The 21,680-nt window shown below is 38.9% G+C and overlaps 1 protein-coding gene and 1 pseudogene across 1 annotated transcript; one reads left to right on the top strand and one right to left on the bottom strand.

The window, feature by feature from the left end:
* Positions 1–16,494, bottom strand: part of LOC116862541 — a 28,986-nt pseudogene extending 12,492 nt beyond the window's left edge.
* On the top strand, positions 15,880–18,673 carry TMSB15A (thymosin beta 15a). Its single transcript, XM_032849862.1, has 3 exons — positions 15,880–15,949; positions 17,361–17,477; positions 18,442–18,673. The coding sequence occupies exons 2-3, from the start codon at positions 17,378–17,380 to the stop codon at positions 18,477–18,479; spliced, it is 138 nt and encodes a 45-aa protein (XP_032705753.1). The 5' UTR covers positions 15,880–15,949; positions 17,361–17,377; the 3' UTR covers positions 18,480–18,673.
* The last annotated feature ends 3,007 nt before the right edge of the window (positions 18,674–21,680 follow it).

Genomic DNA, 21,680 nt, shown 5'->3' with positions numbered 1-21,680 from the left:
ACAGTGTATTACATATAGTTCCCTGAAAAAAAAATTAGAATAACTAGTTTAAAAAGAGATAAAATAGGGGTGTCTGGGTGGCTCAGTGGGTTAAGCCTCTGCCTTCGGCTCAGATCATGATCCCAGGGTCCTGGGATGGAGCCCTGCATCAGGCTCTCTGCTCAGCAGGGAGCCTGATTCCCTTCCTCTCTCTGCCTGCCTCTCTGCCTACTTGTGATCTATCTGTCAAATAAATAAATAAAATCTTAAAAAAAGAGATAAGATAATATGATTAAAAATCAAGGAACAAAAAAAGACATTACATGAAATCCAGATAATGGCATTATTAGATGTAAACTTTGAAATAATCATGGGGAGTTAGGAGAAGGGAGTTGGGGGAAATTGGAAGGGGAGGTGAACTATGAGAGACTATGGACTCTGAGAAACAATCTGAAGGGTTTGAAGAGGTGGGGGGGTGGGAGGTTGGGGGAACCAGGTGGTGGGTATTAGAGAGGGCACGGATTGCATGGAGCACTGGGTGTGGTACAAAAACAAGGAATACTGTTATGCTGAAAATAAATTTAAAAAATGATTAAAAAAATAAAATAATAAAATAATCATGCCTATAATTGTCAAGAAAATATAAAAAATTGAAAATTTGGCCAAGAATTTGAAAATATAAAAAAAGAATGAAAATTCTAAAACTCAAAAACACAGTACCCGGAATTAAGAACAATTATAGTATTAGCAGCGTAAGAGACACACTGAAAGGAGAGTCAGAGAAATAAACGAAGGGTCTGAAAAAAAATATCCCGAATGAAGTATGGAGAGACAAAATGATGAAGGATATAGAAAGAGATGGAACAAATTTAAAAGGTATTCAGTAAATATATTAAACATGTTTAATTGGAGACCCATAAAGGAGAAAGAACAGTGCAGAATAGTATTTCAAGATAGAATGTTCAAGAAATTTTGAAAAGTAACATAAGACATTAAGTCACAGATGTAGGAAGCAGTATGTATATATGCCAACCATAGTGAGGTATGAGGAAAACCAAACCCAGGTCCATCACAATAAAGCTGTTGAAACACAAATAAAGAGAAAATATTTAAAGAAGACAGAGACAACAGATTATCTTAAAATGAGCATAATTAAGACTGACATATAATGTTTAAACAGAAGTAATGCTGGCTTAAAGAAAGTGAAATTCTATCTTCATAGAGTTGAAGTAAAATAACTGCATACTTAGAATTTTGTGTCTATAAAAAACTTATCTTTTGGAAATGGAAGTTAAAAGTAGACATTTTAATGCAAACAAAAGCTAAACAAATCTGTCACCAGCCAACTCATACTAAAGATTTATGTTCAAGTCAAAAAATATGATCTGAGATGAAGGCATATAGATGCAAGAAGAATGAAGAATAATGAAATTTCAAAATATGGAGGAAAATCTAAATGAATATTGACTGTATAATATAGTGATAATTTCTTTGAAAATTTTTAATATAATTATATTATAAATATATTATATAATATAATTAAAATGCATATCAATAAATCAGGCGACATTAATAGAATTGAACTATGAAAGATATGAGTGTTATCCAATGAAATGCAAAAGAACTGATTTATGTTAAACTGTGATAAAGCAAAAGTATATGTTGTAACCTGGAGAGTAAACACTACAAAAATGACAAAAGAATGTTAAACTTCCAAGTGAAATGGGTAAAAATTGAAAAATCAAAAATAATAGTATTAAACACTATGAAACAGAGGAAAAGGAAACTAGAAAGGAAAATAAATATAGGGTAAACAATAAGATAATTTAAACTAAATTATAGCTGGAATTACATTATATGTCAGTGGCCTGAAGGTTTCTAATTAAAAATCAGAGATCATAAACCTAGCTTAGGGGCGCCTGGGTAGCTCAGTAAGTTAAGTGTCCCACTCTTGATTTTGGCTTGGGTCATGATCTCAGGGTCATGAGATCAAACCCCGAGTCAGGCTCCTGGCTCAGTGGGAAGGCTGCTTGAGATTCTCTCTCTTCCTCCGCCCCTCCCCCCACTCTCTCTCAAGTAATTAAAAAAATCATTAAAAAGCATCAGATTAAAAAAATATTCAATCAAATGCTCCTTTAAAGGGACATATGTAAAATGTAAGTATATAGAAAATTTGAAAAAAAAGATGGCATAAGATATACCACTTAAACAGAGTCTCAAAGCTGGTATGACAATTCATAAGAGAAAAAAATATACCTCAAGTAAAAACATTACTAGAGAAAAGAGGAGATTACAAATGATAAAATGCTAAATTCAACAAAAATATTAATAAAATAGTTTTTATTAACATATAATGTATTATTTGCCCCAGGGGTACAGGTCTGTGAATCATCAGGCTTACACATTTCACAGCACTCACCAAACCATATACCCTCCCCAATGTCCATAACCCAGCCACCTTATCCCCACCCCCCACCCCCCAGCAACCCTCAGTTTTAATAAAATAGTTTTAAATTTTTATGCACCTTTTAATATGGAGCCCAAATATACTTAGCAAAAACTGATAGAAATAAATGGAGAAAATATACACAGTAAAAAAATGACAGAATTAAAGGGAAAAATGGACAAATCCACAGTCCCAGTGGGAAATTTTCATACACTTCACCGAGTAACAGAATAGACAAAAAATCAGTTAGATAAAGAAGATTTAAACAACATGAGTAGCAAAACTTCCTTAATTGACAATAAAACACTGCATATTACAATGCTTGTAACGTTCCAGAATATATCATATATGGGCCATAAACCAAGCATGGAGAAACCTTGGTGGGGATAATACAATATACCCTGAATGGTTAATGTGAAAATTCAAGGGTAATAGTGGGTTCTGTGTCTCTCCCCTTCCTCTAGTATGTGTTCCAAGAATGTTAATTTCCAATACTTTTCTCAAAGTGATCCTCCTCAGGCCTCAAATCCTGGACCAGAGAGGATCACATGACTCAGGACTTCCACTCAACCAAAAGGAACATCTCAGCTTAGTTACAGCATAGTTATCTCAGCATCATCACAGGAGGGGAGGTTTTCCACATGGAACCAAGATGGGTGTATGTTAGGGCCCACTCAACCCATTTCTTCAAAAGTGTAAAAAAGAGCCTGGGCCCTTGCTACTCTCCTGCCGGGCCATCTAAAGAGGGCTTAGCTGGGTGTCCTGTGGCTTAGGATTGAGAAGGGGGCCTAAAATCCTCTGCCTCATGTTGACCAGCTCACCTATGGTGTGACCTGAAGGAGTGCCCTGTCCCCACTGTCCTCAAAGGGTGTTTGTGAAGAGAATCTGTGGGGTGTGGAGCTGGGAGTTTGTGGCAGATCTGATTACAGCTCTTGAGAAAAGTAGGAGCAGGCCCTAAATCCTTATCAAGGCCACACAAGTAAGATGGAGTTCTTACAGGAAATTCCTTCCCCAAGGGCATAGAGAAGTGATTCCTGGCAGCCAGAGACTTATCTTACTGTTCTTACTGCCCCCCACTGCAGTTGGCTACCAGCCTAACACTCAAGGAACTATTTCCAACCTAGTGATCTCCACAGAGGCATTAAGTAGAATTAAGAGGACTGGATCACAGAAATTTGTAGCTGCAAAGCAGAGAACTCTGAGGGTCAGCTGTGGCCAGGCTCTGTGTTGGCTGCATTACATTGTGTTCCTTCATGAATTTCTCACAAGGAGACTCTTAACTGTAGAATTGCCACTCTTTGCCCCCTTTGAAGTTGCTAAGGCTTAAGAAAGTGTAGAAAATTGTCTGGAGTAATTCAGACATTATGTGGGCATGTAGACACTGGAACTGAGCTTTATAGAATGGGCATGATCCCACCATGCATAGCTTTAATAAGCTCTCTCAGCGATATATCAGATTTACTTAAGAAGGAGCAAAGTTAAAGATCTGAAAATAGTCACATGGCTGGAAAAAACTCCATTCCATATCAGAGAGGTCATACTAGAGTCTGACCAGTAATTTATAAAGGAAATAGCAAACGGAGTTTGGTAGGATACTGGAATGAGAATAGAAAAAAAAAAAAAAAAAATCATGCCTTTTCCTTGCCTGTGAGGGGGAAGTTATGTAGAAACATTCCCCCTGGTGGTCAGGGCCAGAATTGTAGCGCTGAAGGTCTGGCCAGAAGACTTTGTAAAAGGAGGGAAGGGAGACAGGGGCCTGGACTCTAGTGCATCAGCCAGAACTTTCTGGTATTTTTCATCCTTCTTGCAGCAGTCTCTTCCTGGGTTTCTATGCCCTGAGAGAGGATATCCAACTTCTGATAAGCTGAAAAGAAATAAGCACTTAATAATGTTTAAACATTAGGGGTTAGGGAAGCATTAGGACAAAAACATATACACATACGTAGATAAACTGTCAAGCTGTATTTTTAAGTGTTTCCCTCAACAATTTTGCCTACTTACAAAATATTAAACAATATTAAATATGTACTTAGGAAATAAAATCATCCTGTATCTTTCATCTATATTATCTCCTCAACCATGACCCGTAGGTACTCACTGAAAATAGATTGGTGCATATTTTCTAGATGTGTAAAATAGGTGTTTACTTATCTTAAAATATTTGTTAGGTATTATATATATATATATATATATATGCACACACACACATATATATACGTATATGTTCAACGGTTCATGTGATATATCTACATACACATATATATGCATATGTATATATTCTTTTTAAATTTTGCAATCACATAAAGAATTTTCTGCAAATTGGATTTTTCACTCATTCAGACATCTCTGGATTTTCACTTCTTTGGACAATGTGGTTTAGCCTCTGTGGACATTTACTGAACAATCATTTTGCTTTTTAATTAAATTAACTGTTAATATCTTTGTTTATCTCACTCCTGATTAGCCAAAGTCCTTCATGTATAGGCATATTAGTACAAAGTCTGCAATATTATTTGCATATATGTTCTTCCTACTTCTTACATTTTAATTTTTTTCTTTTGGAACTATAGAAAGTATTTCTGAATTTTAATTGGATTTATGGTTTAAAAATGACATAGGTCTTTCTTGGAGGGTAAAGTAGGGACTGAAAAACACAAAGGGAATAAGAAGAGAAGGGAAGGGATCAGAGATGCTGGGAGGGTTCTCAGAGGGCTCCCAGCCAGTGGGGGAGGGAGCAGTGGGACATCAGGGGAGGGAGCTCTATGCACATTCACCTTCCTTGAACACTCTATTGATAGAGAAGCAGAAGACAATCTCCTGAAAGGGAAAAGCACAAGTGCTCAATCACCACCTAAATCACCACCCTCTACCCCCCTGTGGCTTTCTGGGGCTGCCTGAGGGAGGAAGCAGGTACTCACCATCTGCAGCCACATACCTACCATGAAGGAACTGAGGTCATGCTAAGTTTTGCACAGCACGCAGAGGGATCCCATAATGTCATGTTTTATCCGCTTCAGCAGCTGAATCTGCCAGCCCAAGGCAGGGAGGAGAAGCAATCAAAGGTCAGGGGTGGAGACACCCCAAGCCCTATGATTGACGGCTTCAAACCCTCTTTTCTCACTCAGTCTTGCCTATCACACACTCACACACACACAGGGGTCCTTGAACTAATTCACATTCTTGCTACCCTTGAAGTACTCATACAAGCTGCTTCTATAAGGAAAGGGAACAGAAAGTGGTGGTCTGGCCAGTGTAGGTATTTCCCACACTGTCTGGTGGGAAGACTCTGGCCCACAACCAGAGTCATGGATCAAGTAGTAACTGTGGGGGAGTAACGAGGACAGTCTATCTCTGTGGTCTGGACCCCAAATGAGATTTCAAACACCCAATCAGCAGTTCTGACCTTGGATGACCTCTCTTGTCACTCTGATGAGCACTACCACACACTCTCAACCCAATTTTGATCTGACTTTCTCTTCTGAACTTACTTTTGGAGAGGTTTAGAATCTTGATTGCATGGGCCATCTGTATACTATCAGACAGGCCACCCAACTGGTATGGTTTGTTGTTTCACAAGTTCAAGGACAACAGCTTTTGGGGAAGAAGAATTGGAGTGATAGTTACTAAGACTTTGGAAACAAATATCTCTCTTTTTTGCATTTCACTGATGAACTCCGTCCCTCCCCTCCCCCATTCTTTGACCTCTGAGGAACTTTGGCAATGTCAAGGAAAATAGTGTCTTGATTTCTCTGGAGGCTGGTTAAGAAAAGTATTCAGGAGAATAAATGGTAAATGTGAGTCTGCATAGAGAGAGTATTAGGGTGAAAACCAGACCTATTTCTTTTTACAGGACATAGATCCTTTTTCTCTTTCATGTCCTCCAGTCTTATATAGGACAGAAAACACATACTACTATATTTGTGTGTGTCTGAGTGTGTAGTCATATAGATGTACAAAACTGCTGATATTGCTGAGGAGGGGGGTAATCACAATTGGTTTCTTTATATTTTTATTTGCTTTTAAATTTTAAAAGTTTATTGTATTTAAATTTCATAATATAAATTATGTTTGAAAAATACTCCCTCACTTAAATTTTATATGATTTACAGATCTCCAAACATGCAGATATATTTCTAGGAATTCATCATACATAAGCCCTTATTTTCTGAATTTTGTTAATAAAAATGTTATGAAAAATTTAACATACACCAAATAATATAGAACTACACTTTCCAATAAGATAGCCACTAGTCACATATGGCTATTGAATATTTGAAATGAAATCTTATCTGGATTAAGATGTGTTTTAAGTGTAAAATACATGCCATAAAAAAACTAACACTTATTTTGCATCCACTAAGTTCTGAGATGGTATAGTATATTAAGTTATGCTTAATTCGGTATGGGTTTTGAAAAGCCAGTTTTTGGAAAGCTGATAGATCTTATAATTATATAATAATATAGTAATGTCAAAATAGTTCTAGTTATTCCAGACCCAACACTTTTCTTTGATGCCACTAGTTCAGTCAACAGAACTTTAATGGGCATTTTTTATGTTTGGGGGATAATAGTTTGGTGACAGATATAAAAATGACTAAGATGTGATTTCTACTCTTGGTGGAGTTCACAAAAGCATGCACGAGGCAGGTACGTAAACACATAATGTCCTTATAGAAATACTGCATTCATCCTGCATTTTCTTCTTCTTTTTTTTTTTTTTTTACCCTGCATTCTCATAAGCAGCATGGGTCTAACAACCTTAGCCAAGAGTTTTGGAGTCAGATTGAAGTATGTAAAAATGCTTTCATAAGGTATTAATCCTAAGACTTTAATGAATTGCAGAACCTAACTTCGATGGCTGCAATGAGGCTTCATGTAAGAGCATATGCAAATTATTACCCACAGTACCCTGTGTGAAATAAGAATTTGGAAAAAAGTTGGTTCTTTTCCTTTCTCTCCCTGATATTTCACATAAATTTTGTAATTTAAAATACTTTTAAGAAGATGAAAGTTCTGATTTGTGAGCCACAGAGTAAAATGTCCAAGGATGAGAGCTTAATTGTTACTCTGTTAAGTCATCTACACAGTAATTGGGAATGTGAATCACCTATCTAAAGAAACTACATACATTTTATAAGTTTTGTTGTTGTAGGAGGGCATTTCCAAGCTGGTCTAAGGATGTTATTTAGAAAATAAACTTTTGTTATTTTTTTCTTTATTTTCGTGTTAACTAAGTCTCCTCTTGTTTAGACTCTGATTGGCAGAAACTTTTAGCAAATTTTAAAAATTCATTAAAAACCCAAGAGCCAAAGAATATTTGAGAAAATTCCATGGGCTCATGGGCAAGTTCATTCAGAACTTGCTTATACCTAAGATGTAATTAGTAAAAAGTCCTTCTCTTTTAAGTGATTAAAGAATAAGCTCAAAGGTGAATTTGGGCTCTAAAATTTTGAGTAAATAGGGTTTTTTTTTAAAGAGATTAAGCTTTTAGATCACATGGACAGTGAATATGAAACTGTAATCTATCCTTCAGAAATTCATTTCAATATATTCATTTATGCCTTCATTATCCATCAAAGTCTACAACTGTACCTGATCCATGGAGTAAAGCATCTTTTGAGGAGTGTATCGTTAGCATTTAAAAGTATTATTTATTTATTTGACACACAGAGAGAGGAAGAGAGTATCAGAGAAAGAGGGAGATGCAGATTCCCCACTGAGCAGAGAGCCCAGTGTGGGACTCAATCCCAGAGACTCAGGGTCATGACCTGAGCTGAAGGCAGACGCTTAACTGACCGAGCCATCCAGTTGCTCCTGTCATTAGCATTTTTAATTTAGGTTCACAATATTGGTGAATAGGAAATGTTTCTAGCCGATCAAATGTTCACTACCCCCTTCCACCCCAGCCTAGGATAAGGAATGAAATGCAATGTTCTATGACTTTTAAGTGTACTTTTAATTAAAATTCTTATTTGTTCTCAGTCTAGATTCTTAATCTAAGATCATCTTAAATTATTTCTTACACAGAATGCCTGGGTTGCTTTGAATAACCAGTCAGTCAAAGATTAACATTAAAAATGATAGCCAGAGTCAAGTTTGGACAATCCTCTCAAAGAAGCTCAGCTAAGGTGAAGAAACTGAATTAAGAGAGAATAAGAATAACTAACATACGAGACACTGCTCTAAGTGTCATACACAAATTCTTTTAATCCTCATAATTATCCTAGGAAGTAAGTACAATTAATATCCCTATGTTGCTGATGAAGAAAGGTGTTGTAGTTTCCCAAAGTTACACTACTATGAAATAGTAGAGTCTAGTTAAAAACCTTGGGGTCAAACACTACTTTACAAAAGCTCTGTGTGAGACAAATTTACCTTGTGCCTATCCCCAGAGATTCTGATTCAATTATTGTGAGATAGGATTGGAGTAGAGGCAGTGGTCCAATGAAGTCAACTCCTATTGTCTCATGAGATCTGGTTAGAAAAATTTCAGGAATTTTACCAGCTGGTTGAATTTACTATTTCACATCAATAGGTTAAAATTGATCATCAGATAACTGCACCCCAATATTTATAGCAGCAATGTCCTCAGTAGCCAAACTATGGAAAGATCCCAGATGCCCATCAGCAGATGAATGGTTAAAGAAGAAGATGCTGTATAACACACACACACACACACACACACACACACACACACACACACACTGAAATACTACTCAGGCATCAAAAAAATGAAATCTTGCCATTTGCAATGATGAGGATGGGACTAGAGGGTATTATGCTAAGTGAAATAGGTCAGTCAGAGAAAGACAATTATCATATGATCTCACTCATGTGTGGAATTTAAGAAACAAGACAGAGGATCATGAGGGAATAGAGGAAAAAATAAAACAAGATGAGATCGGAGAGGGAAACAAACCATAAGAGACTCTTAATCCTATATAGGAAGCAAACAGGGTTGTTGGAAGGGAGGAGGGTGAGGGGATGGGGTAATGAGCACTGAGTGTTATATGAGACTGATGAATCACTGACAACCCCTGAAACTAATAATACAGAATATGTTAACTAATTGAATTTAAATAAAAAATAGATTAAAAGAAAAAAGAAAAGGAAAAGGAAAAATAGAATAAAATAGGCCATTGTGGGAGTATTTATACCACAAAAATCAACAAAGGCTATGTATCAGCCTCTTCTACAGAATAGTTATTAAACATTTAGCAGCAGACCACTGGGTAGAGATCAGGTATCAGTAGTTTTTAAAACCCCTCAGGTGATAATAAGATGTATGTGAATTTGTAAACCCCTGCTTGTAAACTATTAACTGTCATTTTTTCAAGGGATGACATCAGAGGGGTTAGAAGACGGGATGCTCACCTTTTACCACATAATTTACTTGAGAAGCACATACATTTCTTCCATAAAATAATATGCCAAATTTAAAGATACCAACAAAGATATATCTTTTTCAAGATTGCCTCTGCCTTCTACTTGTAGATATAGAAATAGCAGCTGATATTAATTTATGTTATGGCAATTGTATGGATGTAGCTGGTAATCAAGGGAGATTCTTTAACATAGTCTATAAAGAAAGGTTGAGTAGCAGAGTCAGTTTTTTGAGGAGCCAATAATGGATTCTGATCAGCAGATAAAGTACACCTCCAGTAGACACTGGCTTCGGTTAGGAGATGAAGATACAGAAAAGTAGGCAGTGAAATACAGGGAGATCTAATACTAGGGAACTATAGTCCAGAAATAAGAGATTAGACTTGGGATTACTGGCAAGAAACAGGAGGAAACTTGGTCATGGAAGTGCTTGGTCCTAAGAGCAATGGAATGGGAAGAAATATGGGTAAGTAAGATTGAGCCAATTCCGTAGAACTGGAAGACAAAAGCTCGATTAACTAAGCCAAGATTAAGTGAGGACCAGCAACAAATGTGGCTTGATAATGAGCCTTAGTTTGGATCACAGCTGTAGGAACAAAGATGATATGGCTACCAGGACTAAAATTATGTGGAAAGAGAGTGGCTGCAATTTGTTACATATAACTTCAGGTCAGCAACTGTGATACCCCAACAATCATAGTTTTACCTTAAGGTGCAACTTCACTTACACAGACCAAAAAGAAAATGGCACTGCAAATGGTCAACAAAATGAGTCTGCATCAACTCCATTACACTCCAGCTTCTATGCAGCAAACATCCTTATTTTGGTCTCACTTCATGATTTTTAGCAAAGACCAACTAGTGTAGTAAAAGTGAATAAATAAATAAGAAAGGGTAGGTAAAAACAGCAGTATAGACTTGAAAGATAAGGAATATAAATCATATAAAAGCCAGGATATAGAGGGGATGTTATGGCCTCATTGTGTTCATATAATAATTAAGTCATTCTTAAATTTATGATCCACACAGTAGAGGAAACTTTTGAGATTGTAAAGGGACCCCTAATGCTGACATCCAAGAGATATGTTGATAGACAAGCAACTTATCAAATCTTACTGGTGAAATTTTTTCAGTAGTCTATACAGATGCATCCTTTGAATGCTGACACATTTGGTTAAAGGTAATAAGTGGTAATAATAGATCAAATAAACTTACTAACTGCAAAAGCTCAAATTTATGGAGTTTCTTGGGGACAGGCACTCCAATAGTACGTACCACATTGTAGATATTCAATAAATTTTTATTGAACTGAAAGAACAGTGTGTGGCAATCTATATATTGAAAAATCATTAGAACAGACTTAAGATTGTTAGAGTAAAAGCTTCAAAAGGAATTTACTTAGTCTTCCAGAGAGGGTTCTTGACGAAAGCGTTTTAGTTACTGTGATATGTTAACTGGGCTAGGCTATAGTACTCATATAGTATTCATATAGTATTCATTTATTAAACATCCATCTAGACATTGGTGTAGAGGTATTTGTAGATGTGGTTAACATCTGAAATCAGGTGACTTTAAATAAAGATTATTCTCGATAGTGTAGGTGGGCCTCATCCAATCTACTAAAAGTTTTTTTTTTTTTTTTTAGTATTTATCTATTTATTTTAGAGAGTAAGAGACAGCATGTGAGCATGAGGGGGTGGGGGTGGGTAGGCGCAAAGGGAGAGAAAGAATCCCAAGCAAGAAGACTCTCGGCTGAACATAGAGCCCAACAGGGGGCTCAGCAGCAGGAAGGGTAGGTTGCTAAAAGTTGGGCTCAATCCCATGACCCCTAGGTGGACCTGGGCCAAAACCAAGTAAGATACTCAACTAACTGAGCCACTCAGGTGCCCTACTTTTTTTTTTTTTCTGAAAGTTCTTAAGGGCAAAAACTCAGGTTTCCCAGAGGAAGAAGAAATTCTGTTGCAAGACTGCAGCATTAATTCCTGCATGCGCCTGCTGGCCTGCTCTGTGGACTTCAGACTCGCCAGTCCCCACAGTTACATAAGACAGTTCCTTGAAATAAATGTAAATAAATAAAACTCTTTGAAATAAATATATCCTACTGGTTCTGTTTCTCTGGAGAACCGTGACTTACACAAGTCCTTGGCTTAATGTTTAATAGGGTAATATGTACTACAGATCTTTACAGTCTTTTTGAAATGATATTCTCTCTCCAGTCATTTAAATATTTGACTTGTCTCATGTCATATATTGACTTATTTCCTCATTAATTTAATGACATAGTTCTCTGAAATCCAGTTTGCAAAAATTTATTTTACTTATGGTAGGTTAGTTTAATTCCTCTTGAGATTTTAAAATATCTTTTTTGGTATTCTTTTTATATTTTGACAACCCAAATAATCCAAAAATGCTTTTAGTCAATTTTAGGACACAACTGTTTTATTATTTCTAAAAAGCATTTAAAATTTAATAGCTTTCTATATATACTAGCAAATTTTAAAGTTCCTTGACATTTTTTAGCATTCTTTCAAACATATCCTTCTCTATTTCACTCATATTAAAGACTTTTTGGCTAATTTATATAAGACAATTTCTGTGATGGTTAATTTCATGTGTCAACTTGACTGGGCTTAGGGACATCCAGATAAGTGGTAAAATATTATTTCTAGGTGTGTCTGCAAGGGTGTTTTTAGGAGAGATTAGAATTTTGATCAGTAGACTGAGTAAAAATAATTGCCCTCACCAATGTTAGTGGGCTTCATCCAATCTGTTGAGGGTTCAAATAGAAAAAAATGCAGAGAAAGGTCAAATTTATTCTCTCTGCTTAAGCTAAGACATTCTTCTTCTCCTGCCCTTGTCATTGGTACTCCTGGTTCTCAGGTGTTTGAAACTGGACTGGGACTTATACCATTGCCTGCTCCCCACCTCCCACAGCCACCCTCTGGCCCTGGGTTCTTGGGCTTTCAGAATTTGACCAGAAGTTCAGCACTGGCTTTGCTGGGCCTCCAGCTTTCATTTAGTAGATCGTGGAACTTCTCAGCCTTCATAATCACATAAGTCAATCCCTCATAATAAATCCCCTACATATCTTTCTATCATCTACCTATCTATCCTATTGGTTCTCTTTCTCTGGAGAACTCTGACTAATAAAGGTATCAACAAGAAGTCTACGTATACAGATGCAGGTGTGGATAGGTGAAGTGATGTGGTGGTAGAAGTCAGTGAAAGTTCACTTTTGATACCTACAATTTTCTAGTAAAATATAAAGTAACAGAAAAGTTGGGATGGGGAGGTGGTGTTGGGAGTTTGAGGAGAGAGAAAGTATGAAATCATAACTTAAAACATTTGGAAAGTTAAGGGAGAGGAGGCCTATTGAGTAATTGAGTAATTTACTGGCAGCATTAAGGGCCTGGTTGAAGTTCATGTTAGTCAAGTTAAAGTTATTCATGTGGTTGTGCATTTTCCTCCAGCTAGGTTTAGCTGTGTGGGTTCAAGCTCCTTGAGGTGTATTTGGTTTAGTCATGGTTATGATTTTTCCAAGGAAACAATACAAAGTGAGAGGGGGTAGAAGAGTACAGGGTACATGTAAACAAGTGTTAATGAAGACTGAACATAACATTTAAGCTGGGGAAGGAAGGGAGAAAAATCAATAAGGGAGCAAGGGATGATGAAATCTGATAAGATCTATGGGTTGGAGATTTTGGTGAGTTTGAAAGAAGGTGGGATTCTGAGTGAGCTGAAAAGAAAGGAGGTGATAGTTAGAAAGAGGAATGTTTGAAATTGAGATTATGGAGAAGTTGCTAAAATAGCTATGACAGGGCCCAGGGTATGACCATGTGAGTGAGTAGCTGAGATGGGGTTAAAGACAATGTCATGAAGGAGAAATGTTCAAGGAACCGAGGGAGTCAGTGTGTCAGAATGGTTGTTCTTGAGCTCACCAGGAATTAGGACAGTACTACTTCATTGAGGGTGACCACATTCCAGGAGCTAAAATCTTCAAAATATAAGGAGAGATGGGAAACTGAAGTTTGGTAGATGACAACAATAAAGGCTAGTTGGTGATAAGCTGCCAAAAGCCAGCAGTTTTTAAAGACGTGAGAGAGGACTGGCCTAAGGCAGCAATGAGAAGGAAGAAAGACATTTATTCAACCTTCAGGTTCTGTGGTACAGTGGTGGTGTGAGAGAAATATCGTATACTTCTCTTGAGTGGACTTCAGGGGACACAGAGTCCTCAGAGGGAGAGCCTGGTTTCTGTAGGGGAAGACAATAAAGGACACATTTAGAGAAGAGGTTGAGGATATAGGGGAATTACTGAGGGTGCATTTTGTTTTAGGAATGGGGAAGGGGTGTGAGAAATAAACTAGGGAAGGGATGTGGTCACAGCTTTATGGAGGTTAAAATGAAGGATTTGAGGGGTGTCATGGGGGATCTCAGGGTTCTTGTGGTAACTGGCATAAATGAAGATAAACATCGTTATTAGGTGAATTCTGATAGATTCAAGGCAGATAGATTCAAGGCAGATTTTGAATTTTGGGCTATGGTGGGGTGGTTGGGTATCTGGAACTTCCTGTTGACCCCAAGTAATGTGGAAATTCAGTCTTACACGTGGAGCACTGGACCACACAATGTACTCTGTCATTCTTAGAAACAGAGATTTGCATGAATCAGTAATGACAGAAAAATAGTCTAGAAACTGTACTTCACATTCAAGATTGGACCACCTCTGGGGAAGTGGGAGAGTAAATGGACACAAGGCAAGGGTCAAGGGAACCTCAGTTTTTCTGTACTATTTTTATTCTTTAAAAAAAGTAAATAAACCAAAATGTTAAAAAAATTCAAACCTGAGTCATGGAAACACTGGTGTTTATTATATTTAGTGTCTGGGACATTGTAGGCACTTAATAAATATTATTTGTTGAATGAGGGTGGCTTTCTGCTTTAAAAATTTCTTCAACAAACATACAAAACTCTCAAATTAACACGAAGTGCCACAAGAACACAGAAAAAGGAATGAATGGAGAGAAGTGAGAAGGGCTTGAGAAATCCTCATGGACAGAGTGGATGCTGATCTATGCAGAGTATCTTTACCACCATACATGAACCATATGGCAAATATTGGATACAAGCTAAAAACATCGTCCTATCTCCATCTTACCTTAATGCTCTAAGGTTCTGTGTGAGTACCCAGAAAATGACTTTGAACATTTAGTCCTTTCAAGTAACTACTGGATCCTCACTTTCCTCCCCCAACATGGACACTGGGTGGGTGCCGCTGTCCCAAATTTCCGCTCTATCACAGATGTATTACTTCAATCTATAGACAGGTATTTAGTGTCTTCTGTGGGCCAAGCAAAGTGCTAGGGATTGGGAGATAAATGATGAATAGCCTCAGTAGATCCTCCTGTGATTACCCTAAACTGACTACTACCACGTTCAGTGGCTGAGAAAATTGAAAATGGGACTTTTACATAGGAGAGCACCACTGTGACAGAAAAGTTCAGCCGTGGGGGTGAATGACTGAACTGCCCACCCTCTCAAGGAGCTCCCCTCCTCCACGACCTGGCCAAGGATTTGAACAGACGCCACTGCGCTTTATTTCTAAACCACTGTTTGGTTATCACAGAGTACTTAGACTCTATGGCTATAAAACCCGGTTCCAGACGTTGGAACCTAACTGGGCAAGAAAGAAGCGCTTGTTTATTGTAGAGGACCCAATTATATTGGAAGAGTGAGTGAACTTGGGAAGGAGGGAAGTGGATCCTTAGCAAGAAAATAGTGGGAGAGACTGGGGAGGCAGGCAGGCGATCCCTCGGGGAATCAGAGAAGGCTTAGGCAGTGTCTGGGGAGGTGGCTCCAGTATGACGTCACCAAGACACTGATGCAGGAGAGAGGTCCTGAGTAGAGGGGAGACAGTGGACTCAAGCCTACAAGACGAAAGCCCGGGGAGAGGGGGAGTTGGGGGCAGCGAAGAGGAGGGCCTGGGATCCCTCAGCCAATCAGAAGTGGTTGGGGCGGGGTCCGGAGCGGGGTCGGCTCCGCGACTTATAACTGCAGGGTGCCACGCAGGAAGGTTAACCTCGTCCAGTGTGTGGAGTGGCGTTGGTCCAGCCGTCCTCCTTTCAACCGTCTTCAAGCCATCAGGTGAGGACCTGCCGTCCCGGCGGAGCCGGAAGACTATGGGGAGGGCGCAGCAGCTGCAGGGCTGAAGGGGTCGGTCTCTTGGGAACTGGTGGGGTTGAGTCGGGACTGGGGTTTTCTAACTGCGCCTCCTAGAGAGTCCGCGCCTTTGTCTTTTGCGGCGCCGCCTCTGTGCGTTGCGGAGTCCTCCCAGGGTGGGTCCTTGGAAGGCCGGAGGGGGCGGCCTGTCTGCGGTGGCTGCACGCCTGAGACTTAGAGGAATATGGGTGCTGCCAGGCTTGGACCCTCTGGAGCTGGCCCTTTGCGTTCTCCCTTCCTGTGGCCAAAAAGTGGGCTGTGCGCCCAACAAAGGTGATGGTTATTTTAAAATGTAAGCGAAGTGCTCCTGACAAAATGGCCCATGCGCCCAGCCCTTTATAATTTATTTGTTAGTCCCTGTTTTCCTACCTCTGGAGATGGGCGACTGGTCGCTCATCAGAAGGTCTTGGGGTGACCTCGATGGAAGGGAGGCATACTCGCGGCTTCTGGCTGTTTGGGGGCCTCTCCATTCTACTCCGGGCACTAGACGTGTCTTAACCTCACCAGAATGGGACCAGGCACGAGCTGGACAGCTTTGTTTTCCGGTCTCTGGAGTCTTCAGTTGTCTCTGCTCAGATAAATCCAGAATGGTCACAGGGCACCTCATCTCCTAACCTCTCCTTATGCAGAGAAAACATGATGAAGTAAAAATCAACTCTATTTGGTTTATCCCTCAGCTGAAGTCATTGGTCTGATCCTAATTAGCTGTGTCTTCTACCAGCATTTACAAACCAGTGCCAAAAAGAGCTAATATGAGACATGTAATTAGTTATAACTGGATTAAATCCTCTCCCTCTCTTATTGTGGCTCCTGAATCTATCTTTGGGCAGATAAAATGGAAAGAAACTAGTGCAATCTATGCCACCCTTTTTTTTAACCCTTTTCTTTACGCTGCTTCTTACTCTCCAAGAAAAATGTCCCAAATTAATTGAATGCAATATGAATTTGCTCAAATAAGTGCTGTCTCTTGTTACAAAATCATTAGTTGGTTAAACACGGTCCTTATTTTTCTTCTATCTCTATCTCTTCTTGTGCTTCTGTCACCTCCATTTGGCCTCAGCTCTGATGTAAAAGAGTCAGACATACTGACTCTGGATTTTAGAGCATCTGGGTTTCTAGTGCATCCTGATTCAGGCTTTTACTGCTTATCGGAAATGGGGCAGTGCTGTGTAATTCAAAGTATTCTAATAAAAACATGACTTTTCTAAGATGTGTGCTGTTTTCTTGTTGAAAATCAGCAGATAAAATATGCATTGATATTAAATATGAGAATTATTGGCTGTGATTCCTTAGTATGACATTAGTTCTGCTGATTTTAAGTTAAAACTTTTTTCAGTCTTTCTTTTAGTCAAGATGAGTGATAAGTCAGACTTGTCTGAAGTGAAGAAGTTTGACAGGTCAAAACTGAAGAAAACCAATACTGAAGAAAAAAATACTCTCCCTTCACAGGAGAGTAAGTCATGGGACTGGGGGTTTCTAGTGGAGAAAAACAATGGTGAACATTTATAGGCTCAGTAAATAAACTATTCCAGTAAATTTTGCCACTGACTAAGCAATAATTAGAGTACCATTGTATTTGATGCAACAGTTAAAAATATCAAATAGTTGTTTTCTTACTTCAGTTATATAAGTGGTTCTCATGTGACAGACCCAAGAAGTAATGGGAAAATAAAAATCTAGTTTCTTGTTGGAAAATTACTAAAAATCTCATTATAACTAATCTTGGAATATTAGAATAAGGACTTAGAAAAGTGTTAGTGTCGTCCACTTTATGGTTATTAGGCATTTTCTGCATCTAGCAGGTTGGGTCCATGATTTCATTCCCAAAGAACCACACAAGCTGCAGTATTGGCTTTCTCTACCTGATTGACAAGATAAGGTAGAGAAAAAGTTTAGATGTGCGGGGGCACTCAAAGTTCCCAGACTCCAAAGGATCAGATTTGCCCTTGGGAATTACAGCCTGATAGAAAAATTCCAAGCATATTCACAAACCTGAGGGGCACGTTTTGTCATGTCAGTGTTATTTGATAATGCAGTTAAGTCAGAAGTACCTGAAAGGGTATAACTTCCTAATTATGTAGTGATAGATAAATCTGAGGAAAATGCTTCACTTCCTCTTCAGTCTCAGAATAATCTATGGAAAAAATGGCATTAGTGTAAAACTGCCTCTCATATGAAAAAAAAAACATGTGGTTGATGTATGTTCTCATAAATGTTCTGGTGGTTAACATGTGTGCACATGCAACACAAACACTCAACTGGGGATTTGTGCTTAGTGCCTTAGTCTTCTTAATTTAAAGCAGATATGGCAGGCTTCAATAACTTGGCAAATAACGCTTGGAAGAAAACTGAACTTACTCATAGGAATATGCCTTCTTAATGTTTTTTTTTTTATGTGTTTCCTACCCCCCCTCCAGCTATCCAACAAGAGAAAGAGTGTGTTCAAACGTCATAAAATGGGGATCTCCTGCCTACACCAAATTTCAACATTGCTTAAATATCTCAGTTTGGGGCTTGTTTTATATAAGCCTACATGTTTGTAGAGATTTTAGGCATCTTCTGATTTCTTCCCACCTGTATCCCAGCCAATATTCCTTTTTAAAAATTTTCCATTGATACATACATGCCATCTGGAAGGTGCTGTCAATAATCTTACCATTTATGACCTTTGTTTGTGTAGTCCTTGCATCCCCAAAAGTTAAGCTACTTTTAACTTTCTACAGTGGATGAATCTGCTGTTCGACGATATTCATGAAGTGGCATGCATTTGTAACTTCTCAGTTTATTTTCATTTCTAATGTAGTTATAAAATAATAAGTATAGTCATTGTGTTGAGACTCTGGTGGCCCATTCTTGGTGGTCTTCTAAGGAATGAAAGTGCACCAAAGGTGCTCATTTTAGCCAAATGAAATGGTTTAAAGAAAGCCACTTTCGGAGATTAGTCACAGGGAAAAGTCTCTCCTTTGTCCAGGTCCAGTGGATTCTGACTTGGGAATGCTAGGTGCTTTTCCATAGAGTTGGAATCATGGTTCTCCCATGAGAACCTCGGGAGAGGAGGTAACATGCACTGGCCTCCTTTTCTTGGAAGTGAGAAAATGAAAACACAGGGTCTGAAGTGATCTAAGGCAAATAAGAGCTGGGATGTTTAAACTGGGCTCTCTCGCTTTCTGTAATGTGCTTTTCAACTTAATAGAAGGAGACCCCTGACACTGGGGTTTGATGGGAGAAAGGGGAAAGAGGCACATGCTAGCATACATCGTGCTAAGCACATCACATCTATTGAACACAAATTCAGACATCTAATACCTACTAATGATCTGCAACACTGAATCTCTGCTCTCATTTTTGTCTGGAACAGAATTTACTGTCTTCTGAACCAATTATTTTTGGTGGTCATGGTGAGCACAAAGTGTGTGTGTGTGTGTGTGTGTGTGTGTGTGTGTGTGTGTATTCCATTCTCTATTCCATTCCTTACCTTAAACAATACTTTTATCAACTTTCAAACTGTAAAAAGCAATCCCTAACATCCCAACAATTAGAATTGTTAACATTTGGTTGTTTAACCATCCAAGCTATAGTCTCTTAATACCCATGTCTTTTACTACAAAAATTTTATTCTCTTCATACCTATTTGAAACCTCAAGTATTACATTACACCTTTCTGATGGATCACATATTTAAATAACCACAGGAAGTGGGAGCTGTTTTCTTTGCCAGAGCATAAACTTCCATAAGCAAAAGAGTATGTGGGACAACTCTGATCAATTGTCAGTGAGATAGCACAGTCATGGGGCTTAGTGTAGCTAGAGGATTTAAGACTTGGAAGGAACCATGTTGATCACCAACGCCTTACCTCTTGACTAAAACAATCGTCCAGTAGAGTTATTCAACCCCTTGCAGTGACCTGATTATTATACTGTGCCCAAATCTGCCTTCCTATAACTTCTATCCAATAGTCCTAGGACTGTCTACTGGAGGCTCACACAACATAGTAATACCTGCTCCGATATTTGAAGTCAGCTGTTGTGTGTCTGTTCCTGTACCTCTGTCTTTTCCACGTGACAATTCTCAGATCCTTTGGATCTAAGTTACATGTATGAGGAACCATACTGTTTGATGATGTGCCCAAATTTGCTCATTATCAGATCTCTTTGAATCCATATTCTGTCATCCAACACATTTGCTCTCTTTTCAGTATTGCCACTTGCAAATTTGAGAAACGTGTTGTAAATCCATGATAAATTCAATAACTTCTACATTTGTGTACTAATCCAGCACAAGATTAGGCCCATTTCAAAGAGTCTAAAGGAAAACATGAATGTTGTCGGGTGAGTTGGGGTAGACAATTACTTCCATTGTTCAGTTTCATCTGGTAACCATTCTTTACATTAAGGTATTGATTCCACTCTGGGCAGTGTAAGTGCTAAACTGAATGGGAGCAGATGAGAAATACAAAGACTTATAGTTGCTAAGTGAATACTCCTACAGGCACAAGATGAGAAAAATATTTGCCCATCTAGATTAGTTTTACCCTGTATTTTTAAATATATAATATGGAGATAGTCACTAGATTCACTTGGCTGTCCAAATAGGGGGAGATTTTTTCTAATAAGCCATTATGAGCATTGAAATCTAGGGTCCTGAATTAATTTATTGCAAATCTGGAGGAGGGTTATCATCAGGATGGTGACATAGGTTGTTCCTGACTTCAGTGCCCCTCACAAGAAGACTAACCATCCATAGACAAGACACCATTGTGAAAATCCCAGGACCTGGGGCTGAGGCTGAAGCCTCACCAGGATCATAAAGACCAAGGACTATAAAAGAAGAGCACTAACACCATTATTGTATTGTTCCTCCCTCAGGATGGTAAAGCACTGCACTTAGAAGTACCCCCTCAGCTTATGGTTTCTCCAATGGGAAGAAGAGAGCTTTCCCAGTGTAGTGGGGACACTTCCTAGGAGGCCCACTTGGGTCTCACTCATTTCACAGGGATCACTGTGGAAGTCTCCAGGTCTTGACCACCAGACAACAGACAGAGACAGAAGGTGAGCAGGACTTACAACTAGTGCTCAGTCTAGGCAGACAGCATTCCTGTCTGCAGTGGTGCCTGAGCAGAGATCTTAGTCATTGGTTTTGCTCATGTGCAAAGTTGAGCTTGTGGCCATGTGTCTGGCCATGGAAGTTAGTTGATAGTTTTGCCCAACTTGGGTCTCCAGCTAATGAGCCATATGTGCTGTTGAGCCCCTTCTATGGCTTTGCCTGTGTAGGAAAGAAAATTCACAGGCCCAGACAGCAAATTCACTGGCCCACCCAACCAATAAGTATATCCTCTAGTCCCATAGAGTAGGACATCTGGACAGAGAACCTGGAGAGAAGTGAAGCCCATCCTACAGTTCTGCTTGGGCATGGATTCAAGTGGGCAATCTTGCCCAGTTGTGAAATATAAATCATTAAATATAGCCTTTGCCCTCACATAATCAAGGAGTGTGAACAGTGACCCTGGGTAGTCTTAGATCACATAATTTGGTACTGCCTAGCTGCACAGCCAGGCCTACAGCCCTGCCCTGCAGCAGAACCTAGCTTACAGCCTTGCCTGATTGTTGAACATAGTTTACAGCCTTAAACAGGCAGGAAGCCCAGCCAGCAGCCTTGC

Source organism: Lontra canadensis, unplaced genomic scaffold (genome assembly GCF_010015895.1).
Source record: "Lontra canadensis isolate GAN:19392208 unplaced genomic scaffold, GSC_riverotter_1.0 scaffold255, whole genome shotgun sequence".
Lineage (NCBI taxonomy): Eukaryota > Metazoa > Chordata > Mammalia > Carnivora > Mustelidae > Lontra > Lontra canadensis.
Note: the sequence above shows the minus strand (reverse complement) of the source record. Positions and strands in the feature narration are given on the sequence as shown.